We start from the raw sequence: 13,549 nt of genomic DNA, 5'->3' as shown, positions 1-13,549 counted from the left end.
TTTATCCGTGGAACACCATTGGCACTATGGCAGTCCTATCGATCTGAATGCATTGAGTAATGCGTAGTGTACTGTAGGTATTAATGTCGTCATGCTTTGAATATTTAAACCATGGAACCACTGTACCGTTCATGCCTGAAAATCCTCATGTGCGTGCGAGTATGAATACAGTATAGTAAGCACTACTTGTGCGTGCACATTGTTTTGTTTTTGTTGTTGTTGATTTTTTTCTTTTTGTCTGCTGTAATGTTGTTGGTTAAGAAGCAGAAGTGCACTATTCAGACTTGGCAGACATTTGAAAGCATTAATGCCCTTCTGAATCTCAGCTGATGCTGTGTGTTATCAGAAGAAGATGTGAAAGTATTGCTGATAGCGATGCCATCTCCACTATGTGAGTGCATTAATGTGGCTATAAACATGATGCATTACTCACACAAGTTTCTCATGCTTTGTGTTTGTTTTAGAGGAGGAGGGGGATCTTTTCTGCTTTGTTTGGTGCCACAGAGCAACTAAGGGTTCAATTGGTTGTTGAATTATGAATGTAAAGGATTGAGGGTCATTTCATGTAGGCTTATAACATTTCATGTTAAAGAAACTCGTGAAAATATTTTTGTGATAACTCTTTGCAACCTTCCTATTATATTAAATTGTAATGATGACTGCTGTAGTTGCTGAGATAATTTTCTCTTCATGGGAGGACAAAATCTAAAGAGATTTACAAAAGGTCTGACGGTCAGGATAAAACATTATTTTATGTTTGTTATTTGTTTGTTTGTTTGTTTTCACACAAGCCATGCATGATTACCACAAGGGTGTAGCGTTGATCTGGATAAATGGCAAGGGGCTGTAAATCTGTATTCGTCCTTTCACAAAGATTCTATTACATGTCGTCTTCTTGTGCAGATTCTACCAATCAATATTTGTTGCACAGAGTTTGTAGATCATGCATGCCCGTCTTATTGCATGTGGTAAAGAGCCAGAAACGATAAATTCAGGATTGCCACGCCTGGCTTCATCCAATCACGACAAGTTTTCAGACCGCTGCCTTGGGAAGGCTCGATATCAGTTTGCCCTCAACCCAAATCCCTGCAGTGATTTCGCCGTCAATTTTCTCCCAAAAATATTGTCGCTCCTGCAGTAATTCACCAATCATCTCAATTTCCATTCCGTTGACCATGTGTGACTCTCTTCGAATGGGATTGTGTCTCCTCCGAGGGCAATCATGAATAAAAGAAAATGACCGTCAATCATGCTTGCTAGGTGCGAGGCGGCAAGAGAGTGTTGTGTGCCTGACTTCACACAGGATGGGGTCCATGGGAACCCTTTTCCCCTCTTGTGACTCATACATTATCGGATTGTGGCGTCTCATTTGGCGTAAATTTTGAAATTTTATCTATGAAAATCAAATACCCTCCCCCATTCTTCCTATTACTTTCATCAATCAACTGATGTGTTTTGTTGGCATTTTTTTTTTTTTTTTAGAATCTGTTTCTTCCATATTATGATTTTCAGACTCTGCCTGAGGGCATACTCATTTCATCTACAAATATATATTTCTTTAAAAAAGCAAGAAGAACTTCTTTTCTGTTTGATCTTGCAACTAAACATGCACTTTGGTTTTTCCCTTTAAAGGATAAGGAATACTGTATATTTTTCATTTGTTTCCTTTCTTTTAGTTCACTTAAGTGTTGTTTGTAACCAAATTTGGCCAGCATTGTAGCTAACATTTGCAGTGTGAATGCAGTTCAAGTCAGTAGGTACACTTAGTAGCCGATGGCACAAAGCGCTAGTCCACTGAAAACTGATCAGCAACCTGTTGCTTGCGAGAGAAAGAGAGGGGTGAAGGAGAAAGGTGTTGACTGTTTGATGAAAAGACTAGCATGTCTCTGCCACATTGCTGTATAATGTTTGTGCTCTGAATGTGACCTAGCAGGCTGCAAAATCTTGGACTGGTGGTATCAGATCACCCAACCTTTGTCGCTTGGTTAGGTAGGGAGGAAATGCAGTGCCGATCACATTTCAACCTGTCAGGGGAATTTGCACTCAAATGCAAAGTCTGGCGTGCAGATATAGAATCTGCCATGGAGGAGAAAAGTTTTAGTTTTGTTTTTGTGTTCTACATCTCAGTGCATTTCAAAGTGGATTGCCAAGCAAAGGCAGAAATGACATAACCTGCCAATATTGTAGGTATCACCATGAAATGTGATCTAACCATGCTGTGGCAACCCTGATCTTGGCGTTTCTGGAGCTTAAAGCCAGTACATTTTACATTACAGCACAGTGTGCGCCCCAGTTCTGTTCTGTCAAATGTGCATCACTTACGGTGCAGTATTTGAAGGTCTTCCGTGAGTCAGTGATGTCGGTTCACAGAGCATTCGTTATGGAACTTTGCAGCTCATAGAATGATTGGTGAAGATTTTTTTTTTTTTTTTTTTTTTTTTTTTTTAAGTGTGCTGGTGGTGTATTCACAGAAATCAGACAATGTACAACTTCGTTATCTTCTTCTGACCATGACACTTAATTGGCTGTTGGTCCCTGATCAATTTTACAGTACATATGTTTGCCTTGTTCTTGTTGTCATAATCTTCAGCACGATAGCTGACTCATTGTCCTTCAAGAGTCAAATTATTAGTTGAGTGAATGTCAAAAAATGTTATGAAACAAATGAATTGGCAACTTCAGTTTATTTGTCACTCATTGTTCACCTGGAAACAACCCAGAATGACATTGAATGATCAGGGCCCCATTTCATAAAAAGTTGATACGACAGCATCTCTAGCTGGAATGACAATTGTCATGGTAATGGCAAGAATCCAGCTTCCTGATTGGCTAAACAGCTATTGGAAGTTGCCATTCGAGCAAGAGTTGCCATCCTAACATCTTTTATGAAATGGGGCCCTGGTTAAGGCATTGTCAATATTCATTTGAGGGAGTTCTATCTGATGTGACAGGTAAAATAAATGAACAAGGCAAATTAGATTTATCGCTACAAAAATGTATTTTTACCCTAGAAAGGATTAGACTTTGTGAGTACTCAGATTATTATCTTAAGTGTTCCCCTTGCGTCACTGCAATGTTGATAGAAAAAAAAGCAAAACATCAGAAATAGCTGCTAGGTAGGTTTCCTGGAAAATCTTGTCATTGGTGGAATTAGTGCAGTCACTTTCAAGTATGCAGCAGGCAGGAAGATGAAATAAAAGTTGGCCGCCTCTCTCCACCCCCCTCCCCCACCCCAATAAAACAAATTGAAGGAAAAAAAAAAAAAAGCATGGCCAAGACCGCGACACGAAAGCAAGTCATTTGAGTGTGAAATGGAAGATGCATTAGGAATTATTCCGGCGTAAACACCCGCAGTAATTGGACAGCATGAGGGATCACCACAGGCTCTGAAATGTGGTGTAGTACTATAAATGCGTTTATATCATCCTAAGTTGGCTGCATGCAAATTTGGGGATGAAGCTGAGTCCTGCGGTTAATTTGGCAAGAAATACCAGTAATCGTTTTGGACACTCCCTTCCAATGGGATTCCACTATATAGTCTCGCGTCATATTTGTTATTGCATCGTTATTGCAAGCACCTAGTGTGTGAATGATCGCCAACCTTATGTGAAAGAAAATCCAAAACTATTTTCAGTATGGAAGGAGACTGATGTTTTCCTTATCCACTCAAATTTGCTTATAAATGTTATCATTGTGCTATGTGATACAGAAAATACTGTGTTTTGATCCAGTGCAGTTGTCATTTCAACTTGACGAAACAAGCAAAGTTTCAATCTGTTCATTTGTTTAAAATTTTAATATCAATGTGAAAGACTTGTAGGCCTGTCTCATCAAAATCCATCAGTGCAACTCATCAAGAACACTGAAATCTCAGATGAAATAGTTACAATTGTATCAGTGTGTGGGCTTTAAGGGCACAGGGGTGTTTTCTTTTTTTCTTTTCTTTTTTTGTAAGATCTTTGTGAGATCTTTTCTTTATTACTGCAAATCGCAAATTTGTATCATCATTTACAAATAGCTCAAGGTAGCTCTTATAGATTATAGAAAATTGAATTATTATAATTCGTGTATTGAGCTCGTCAATGTGAGTCTAAAAACAAATAGAAAATCAATGTTTGCCTTATTGTCCACCAAGAAAGGGTTAATTTTCCAAATAAAGAAATTACTAAACTGTCTAGGTATTATCATGATCGATTATTCAAAACAATTTGCCTCAAAATTCCAGAAAACATTGAAAATTTTCCTTGGTTTGTATAATCGCAAAGCAAATGAGTAGTTTTTACATTTGAGACTTGGTCATGAATACTCTTTTTACCAGGGCGTTGATTATAAATTATGCCCACAGGCTGTTTTACAGTTACTGAAAAAAATTGCTGGCATACAAAAGGTTGCGAGCGTGCTATCACTTTGAAATGTGTTTCACTTCAATCCTCATTAATCAGTTGATTTTACATTCATAAAATTTCTTCCTGATAACTTTCCCCTCAGGCTAGCAATATCTGTTTCCCTTTCTGTCTCTCTCTTTCTCTTTACTTCTCTGTTTTTGTCTTAAATTTTCTCGTTTGACAATAATGCGATGAAACAATAAATGTTCAACTGCCCTTGGCCTGAGAAATCACTAATAGACGAGGCAGAGGCAGGGTCGTGTTTGGGAATGGATTGCTGTCGAATCCTTGAATGAAATTGTATCATCGCTTCAGTGTACACTGTACTCCCTTCCCCAAAAGAAATGACCAAAAATAGTAAAACAGAGCACACGATTGCTCTTTTGCCCAGTTTCATTAAATGATAATAACGGTAATAATGATAATAATAATAATAATAATAATAATAATAATAATAATAATAATAATAAAAATGATAACAATAAACAATGATAATATTGGCCTTTTCTCATTTCTGTAGGTCCTATACAAGAAAGATTCATCAATACTAAAAGGCTTTCTTCTTCTTTTTTTCCCCTTGTTTGATATCAGCTTTTTGGCTGAAATGAGGCAGTGTGTACAGAACTGCCAAGTCTCTGTGGGTCTGCAGAAACCTTCCAGAAAATTTTGATATCTTTTCATATCTTAAGAGAATCATATCAGGGCAATTCCCCCCCCCCCCCCCCCCCGGCTAAATTCTGGTTAGTGATAAGGTTAGAGTAAAGATTAGGGTTATTGTTAGGTTTAGGGTGAGGATTAGGATTAGGGTTAGGATCAGGGGAAAGGTCTGGAGTAATTGTCCAGGGTGTAATTGCCCTAGAACCAAGAGAATATAAAAAAAATTATCTCTTATTTGGGTCCCATTTTTTCCCGTTCAGATGCATCTAACGCATTCTTAAGTTTGCACTGGGGACAGTGACTGCAAAACCGTATTGCTGTGATCAGATGTCAGATGGGTAGGGTCTAGCTATTATCGCAATCACCCCCTGCCCATTGCAATATTTCATCCAAAGGGGCAGAACCAGTTCTAGCTGATTGCCGGTCATTTATTCCGATATCGGACACATCACTAGTTGTCAGTTCCAGACCATGAAAGTTGAATTGCTTCACGCATGTAGTGCAGTAGAAACCCTCCTGCTTCTGTAGAATCAGGGGGAACTGCCTGTTTTCAGAAAAAACAGGAAAATGGCTGCAGCACTATTTAATTTCCACTACAGTGAGTTGACATTGTTGTGCTGGTGCACAGTGCTATCAAACTTAATTTGATCAGACATGAAGAACATGGAGTATTATCTCTATCTCCAAACTACTGTACCATAGTTTTGTAGATTTTATCAGCAAAAAAGAAAAAAAGAAAAAAAAAAGTTAGATGGCATTACAGTCTGCCCATGCGTACTACATGTACAGTTAAACTCCGCATTACAGTAGTGCATGAGTGAGCGTTGTGTGACCCCACCTGACCTCCATGTGTTACGCATGGGTGCGTAAGCTAACCTCCTAAGTTTCCGCGTAGCATGCCGCCAGCGTATGGATTCGACGACATGCAACCTAGTGTTTACCGTTTATGCGATTGGGAGAATTTTCCATGTGTTTGTCTGCTGCTTTGGTTCTTTTTTTTTTCTTTTTTTTTTTTTGCTGTTGTTGGTTTTTGCCACTGTCCAGCCATATTGAAGAATGAGAAGCATTCACTAATTGCTTTCACAGAGAAGTTGAGCTCACACGAGTGTAAAAAGTTCTTGTTGTTGGAGGTGGGATAACTGATGTCGTGTATAGTGCTGTTGGTGTGGAGTCCTCCTTTTTATCCTATTTTGTTTTGAGTTGGTTGACTTGTAAAGCGTACTTCTTTCTTGCCCATGGCAGTACAACTCGTTGTTTCAAGCTGAAAGGATTCGCTGAATTTCATGAATGCTCCATCATGCTATGGCTCACTGCAACACAGTTTTCCCAAGGATTGCATTGGTGGCTTTGCACGTCCCAAGTATGAGACCGGACCAGTCACTGGCAAAAACAGGGTCAAGGGTTGTGGTGTCATGGCCTTATTATCTTTGTAGTGACCCCCACTCATGTCTTCGCGTATGTTATGTCATGGTCGATCATATATGTTATGTCAAGCGCATAGAGAATTTTGTTAATTATTATGCGCTTTATAAATGTGAATTATCATATTTGGTCTTTACGTGTAGCCTCTGCCTGCTTTTGAATTCAAGACATTTTTTATCTGAACTTTTTTTTTTGTTTTTGCTCATGGTTATAACAAACTATTTCTTTTGTGGGAATTCTTAAAAGAAGCATGGAAGTTATACCTGTTTAAAGCGCATTCCTACAAGATTTCCATAGACTTTGTGCAAGACACAAGGTTCCTGAGAGCAACAGGCAGATATCTGCAGGAGTGAGATCAGTACAAGAGAAGATTTTGGTTATTTCTCACATGATATTCACTGGTATCCACCATTTGGCCTGGAATCATTTTATGAAGTATTGAGGAATTTGTGAGGTTTGTGATAACAGATAGACAAAAACAAAAACAAGAATTGGTTGCTGTAAACTTTAAAGTTATGTCACAGTTCATGGATTTGATCTTAGTGTACATATACTTTTGAAATGCTGTAGCATTATCCTTTAAAATCCTCCAAATACCTCCAAGGGTTGAGGTAGATAAATCATTGTATACCGAGACTGCAGTATGAGCTATGAAATCCTACATCTGACAGATTTTCCAAGTCTTGCAGACACTCCATGTTGCAGAATCTGAAACCTATTACACGTCATTGTTTCTGTCGTGATGTGAATTATTCTCTGTTGACAGATCGTGCTATTAAGTATTCCACTGAGGGAACTTGCAGCAGTTGCGGATTTCTTGTTTGTTTTATACTTTGCGCGTGTTATTTTTTCATTTTTGAACAACTTGCCTGGAGGTAAAAGATAGAAGTAAAAAGGGATTGGGGGGAGGGGGAGAATATCATCATAAGAATGAAAGGTGGACAGAGAGAGAGAGAGTTGTGGTGAGGATAATGAAATGTCACAGTGTAAATTACTTGATATTAGTCCAGGAGGCGAGCAGATTAATTTGCTTGAACCCCAGATTGCAGGCATAGAGTGAGATAACACTGCCAAGTCGAGGGCGGGACCGCTGAAAATGTCACGGGAAATCAAAAGCAATGACATGTTAGCCGGGAACTGGGTTAAGAGCGTGCCCACATTTGCGCTGTGTGGTTGAAATCATAATTGAGTGTCAGAAATCTCCACTCGCCCTACTCTCGCTTGCTTTCTGATCAGTTTCTTTTTTTTTTTTTTTTTAGCATTCTTTGACTATGTGTGTGTATGTGTGTGTGTGTCTCTCTCTCTCTGTCTGTCCGTCTCCCCATGGCGGCAGAATGTACCCAGCATAGTGTGACTCTGATACTGTGCGTGCATGTGTTTGTGTGTGTGTGCAAAAAATGTAACGTGTAATTCTTTGTACAAAGATGAAATACGCGGAGCGAGATTAATGCATCATCTTAACTTCATGAATCTTCAAAAAAGCAGGCTAATGGTGGTGGTGGGGGGGGGGGGGGGCGGAGAGATAAGGAAGGAATAGGCCAGTCGGCTTATGAATTATGCTCATGGTGCCCTTAAGGTAGTAACCCAGACATCGTAATTCCGTCAGTGGCAATGACAGTCGTTTAAAGGAGGGCTTGTCCCGAAGGTGAAGTAAGACGCAGTTTGATCGATAGAAGGAAAACAAAAGCTGGCAACTTTAAAGAGCAGAAAGTTTTCAGCTGAATTCCATACGTAGGCATTATAGATAATGAAAATGTAGTGGCAATCTGAATTAAAGCAGTAAACCTGGTCACTGATCTTAGAGAGTCTATCAAAGCCATTTGCTGGGATGGCATAAATCACAAAATGTTGTTACCGAATAAAAGCAAAAAAATGTTGAGGTAGTGCCATCATTGGAGGCTTGGCAGTGTGCATGGGTTGAGATGGGTAATCTGATAGCAATTTACTTGAGTTTAGGAGAAGATTTTCACACAGGTTGCTTTGTGAAAGTGAGAAATAGCAGGTCTAGAGTAGTTGGGTGTAAAGACAACTAGCTGCACACTTCGTGAAACTCTGTGTAATTTCCCTCCAGATAACTTTCAGAAAATCAAGCACGTGGTCACACTGCAGACAAAACTATGCATAGTATCAGTGACAGGAAACTGCCTGTACTTTCAGTCTCTCGCAGGAAAAAATGCAAACGTGGAACAGCGTACAAAAGAATGCACAATGTGCATAAGCAACATGAGTGGATCTAGGTCCCAACATGTATTATGCCATCACAAACTCGAAAAGTTTGCGGTCACACTGCCCAAATTACGTGAAGCAAAATACTGGGTAGTGGAAGTACGTGCATTTTGCATATGTGACCCTGCACCTCAAAACAAACAAAAAGTCGCCAGACATGAATTTTTAGTGAAGACCATATCCTGAAAGAGCAGACTTTAAGCTTTAAAATGATGTATAACTCAAATCAAATGGACTCTCCTGACCTATCTAAATATTGGAAAGAAAGCACAAACTCAGGAAAAGTGTGAACTGAGAAAAGAGGCTCTGAAGTACAGTGTCTATTCAAGCGCTTAATCTTTACCAAACCGTGCTGGCTGTGCGATGAATGGGGCAAAAACAGGAAGTAAACCACCAGAGTAACAACAATGAAGGAATTATCAGATTAAACTGAAATTAGGCATGCCTCATTATCACATTCTGTCCATAATTAATGCCAACTTTCAAAGCAGTAGCACTATCCTTTCAAAAGTTATTAGAGTTGAAAGTGAAGAGTGTGGACAAGGTTTTTCAGAAATGAAAAAGGGATTCTAAAGACAGACCTAATCACTCTATTCTACCAAAAATGTTCGAGATAAACTGCTAAAAAACACACTTTCCTGCCCGTTTTATGATAACAAATTTTAGCATAATGTAAAAGAAGACCCGCTCTTTCAGAAAATATGAAAAAGTCAAGTTCGGCTAGGTTGACCCATTTCACTTATTTTCAGTCCTCACGCAAAATCAGTGTGTGCGACTTTATGTTCGTTTTGAGGTGCACGGTCACATATAGTGTGACTGCACCTAGAAAGAGAAAAGAGCAAGACAGAAAGATTGGGGAGGGGGTTTGAGAGAGAAATCAAAGAGTTCCATGTCTTTACTTCGTCTCCAGTGTGCCGAACTTTACTTCCAAAAAATGATAAGAAGGCAGGAATTGTTTTCTAAATCACTGTTGTTAAACAAAAGAGGCCCAAAGTATGGTGTACAGAAAAAGCAGACCAGAAAAGTGCTACAAGGAAAGAAATACGATGGATAAGGATCTGGAAACTGGGTGAATTCCCCCCCCCCCCCCCCATGTCAATGCACTGTGAAAATAAAACACCTAGTCAGCTACAAACTAACGTTACCTAGACGTCTTGCGGTGATTTAGGATGAGTGTTTACACTCGGTCTCTGAAGTGTTTTTCCATTATGGGAAGAGAAGCATATTCAGTGTTAAAAGCCTGATATCATTAGCGGTGTTCATGTGTACCCGAAATTAATTGTTTTGAAAAAAAATTTTGAAGTGCAGTGCAAAATCTGTTACGTTGTGTGACACACACACACACACAAATAAACTCTCACAGTCTGCATTGTAATGCAAGTCAGTCCCATGTGATTTTTTTAAACTATTGTGATAATTTGCCCTGGGGTGTGTGTGTGAAAGGCACATGCAGACATTTAATGGATATATTTGTCAATCATATCAACATTCAAAATCCCATAAAGCATCTTGCTATAGCAGGTTCTTACACCCAGTTTCATGTGATCATGTTCTGATCACTGTTGATTTTTTTTTTAATTCAACTTTAATTTTAATTCACAGTGCAGTACTTAGCATTGTCCATTCAAAAGTTATTAGACTTGAAAATGATGAGTGTACAAAGAATTTCAAGAAATGAAAAGGGGCCTCTAATACATTCCTGATCATTCTACTCTCCACCCCCCCCCCCAAAAAAAAAGGGTTGTGGAAAAACTGCTGAAAACACACTTTCCCTTTCGTGTTATGATCCCAAACTAAAGAATAATGTAAAAGAAAGATAGCTCTCTCAGAAAATATGAAAACTCAAGATTGACTCAGTTGACCCATTTCACCTGTTTTGAGTCCTCGTGTAAAATCAAGGGGTGCGACTTTTTGTTTGTTTTGTGGGGCATGGTCACATTTGTTCAGGTATAATTCAGATCAAAGAATTACAGCAAAGGTTATCTATGGGTCTTGAGATGCCCAGCAGGAAGGTACATTGAAAGACAAACATACAATTTATATACCAGTCCCACATAGTCACGTCCATGTACTGTTTACTATTTTGTTATACTTTACAGTATACTCAGTCCTCTACATTGTATCATCCTCTACATTGTATCATTTACGTGTTGCATCGGGTTAACTTAGAGATACATTAGGCCCTTTCCCACTCAACATATAAAGCCGTGTTTTCTTTCTCACAAATGGATTTTTTTTTTTATTCACAGCTGTGCTTTGGCTGGAAGATTAATCCACCAGAGATCATATTGATCTGTGCTTGAAATTGGTGTATGCTTGGCAATGACCAGGATTTGAGGATTTGACATGCAAGGTTTTTCGTTCCATAATCAAAACAGAGCCACAGTGCAACTTTGTGGGCTTGTAAAGGTATAATTGATCCAGAAAGCAGTGGTTTAGTCTGACAAATATTCCCCAGCCCAAGTGTGTTTGGACAAATTTGTTCTGTTTGAGCTGGTCCATGGTAATCAGGACCACATGTGCTTGTGAATCTGCATACATCACAATGTAATCAGGAGTTAAAAATCTCAGCCTGTCTCCTATGACGTACGATATTGGCAACACTTCCTATGGACTGGGAGAGAAAGAGAGAGAGAAATGTTGACTGAGTGGAGACAGCATACTCTCTGAATCCACTTCCAGAAAAGGTCAGGAAAGCAGTGAACTGAAAGTAACCAGGAAACCAAAAACTGTTAGGATTAGACAAAACAGTGCTTGATGCGGCAAATATAACCACAGAGAAAACAAGACTCGGTCGGTCGAGAGAGACAACGTGAAGAAGACCGGGCCATTGGGATGTGATAAATGGGAGAGAAGAGTGACATGGCTCGGCTCGGCCGAGCAGAGCCGAGCGGGCTGGATCTTCAGTAGTGAGTAAGGGGTACAAAGAGCCTAATGTTGCATCAGCTATAAACGAACTGCCCTCCATGCGGTGATTTATCTGATGCTTCAACAAACCTAGCCTCTGACCCACGACCCAGGCTGTTAAACGTATTGGTGGCGTTCCACACATGCTGGTATCTGAATTTACAACTTGTGGAAGTTTTATCTTCCTCTCTGCCCCCCCCCCCAGGTCTTTGCGTCAGTAAGAACAGACAATGAGTACACAGCTTGTCATGGATGATGTACGGTGTGGCTGTGCTGACGTATGTGATGTGATACTGCATTATGAAATATTGTGCGACATGAAAATTGTGTTGTTGTTTGAAATTTTAATTAACGTCTCTTTTTTCAGGAGGAGGGGTTGTATGTCTGGTGCTAGAAAATCTTCTGAAGTTTAAAGACCTTTCTCAACATTACTGTTATTGTGAGAGAGGTCTTCTACTAAAAAAAAAAAAAAAAAAAAAAAAAGAATAGCAGTTCAAGTGAACTAATAAAGTGAACTAATTTCTGCACAAAAAGCCTTCCCCTGTCGCCATTAAAGTTGTGTTTAGGGTGTCAGAGGAAACCTTCAATAAAACATAATGAAGCCAATCAAAACAGTGCTTAACTTCAAATATTTTACCACCAAGTACATGGAAACCCATAAATGTCTTCAAAGATTTTAAACATTATAAATAACTGCACCTGGCAGCGTGGATTATCTGATTAATGATATTTTATATGCAATGTAGGTTTGAAAATTAAATCTTGTTCTAAAATGAGAATAACAAATGTATTCTCCCTTCCTCAAGTATCCCAAATAGGAAGTCAGTTGTTGTTGTTTTCACTTGTTTTTTGCTGTACATTTTGGCCCGAATTCACGAAGGTGGTACAAATGAAACCATGGTTTAAACCATGGACAAAAACCATGGAGCGCCAAGTGTCGCATGAAATATTTCATTTCAAAATTGGTCATTTCGTTGACAACATGACCGTTTCGTTAACGAAATTATCATTTCGTGGACGTAATGTTCATTTAGTTACAAAATGTTGTCATTTCGTTACAAAATAATCATTTCATTGACGAAATGACTGATTTTTTAACGAAATATTCCATGAGACACTTGGCGCTCCATGGTTTTTGTCCATGGTTTAAACCATGGTTTCATTTGTACCACCTTCGTGAATTCGGGCCAAAGGGTATCATTACACATTGATTACCTGTTACACTATTTTTAAATATGAATAAAAATCTTGCAGTGAGACTAACAACCTAGTTTGTGTTCAAAAGATTCTTTGAGTACTTCATGAGTGTGTTTCATGTTCCTCCGTCTATTCTTCTTTTCTTTTCATGTGCAGTGGCAACGTTGTGATTGAGACGAAATTCTTCGACGAGGACCTCTTGGTTAGCACGTCCAGAGTACGACTATACTACGTCTGACCTTTGACCCCTACTTGACATCAGCCCTTGAGGAGAGAGATGAAGGAGACAAAGAAAAAACATTTAAACAAAAGAAGATTTAAAATTGTATGTAATTGTGGTTTTCACCCTTGATTGTATATATAGTAACATAGTAATGGATTCTGAATAATTCTCATATGATTCTTTCCTCTTTTCGTACGTATGTAAATGAATAAAAAGTGTATTATAGTTTTTCAAATGAAAGTGAAGATTTAAAGAAACAGGTTCTTCACTAACTTTTTTTATTTACCTTTTAAGTCTGTTTGTTTGTGTGTGTTTTTTTTTTTGTTTTTTTTTTGTGGGGATGTGATTGTAATGTTTGTAAGAACTAGCACAGATCATCATGAGGTTCCTGATTCAAGCCCCCTTCTAAAACATCAACTGTTGGGGTGTGTGCAGCGTTCACTGCTACCAGCATTCGTCTTTCTCAATCTGCCTGCAGGCAAAGGTCATTGTTAGTAAAGGATACCTCCGGATGACTTTCAGACTTTTACGT

At 38.9% G+C, this 13,549-nt stretch overlaps 1 protein-coding gene across 1 annotated transcript in view; it reads left to right on the top strand.

Moving 5' to 3' along the window:
- LOC140238845 (retinal rod rhodopsin-sensitive cGMP 3',5'-cyclic phosphodiesterase subunit delta-like) overlaps positions 1–13,295 on the top strand; it is a 65,675-nt gene extending 52,380 nt beyond the window's left edge. Inside the window, exon 5 of the mRNA XM_072318740.1 lies at positions 12,951–13,295. Coding sequence (XP_072174841.1) covers positions 12,951–13,032 — 82 coding nt within the window. The 3' untranslated portion in view covers positions 13,033–13,295. The remainder of the gene's footprint in view (positions 1–12,950) is intronic.
- The last annotated feature ends 254 nt before the right edge of the window (positions 13,296–13,549 follow it).

Source organism: Diadema setosum, chromosome 15 (assembly GCF_964275005.1).
Source record: "Diadema setosum chromosome 15, eeDiaSeto1, whole genome shotgun sequence".
Classification (NCBI taxonomy): domain Eukaryota; kingdom Metazoa; phylum Echinodermata; class Echinoidea; order Diadematoida; family Diadematidae; genus Diadema; species Diadema setosum.
Note: the sequence above shows the minus strand (reverse complement) of the source record. Positions and strands in the feature narration are given on the sequence as shown.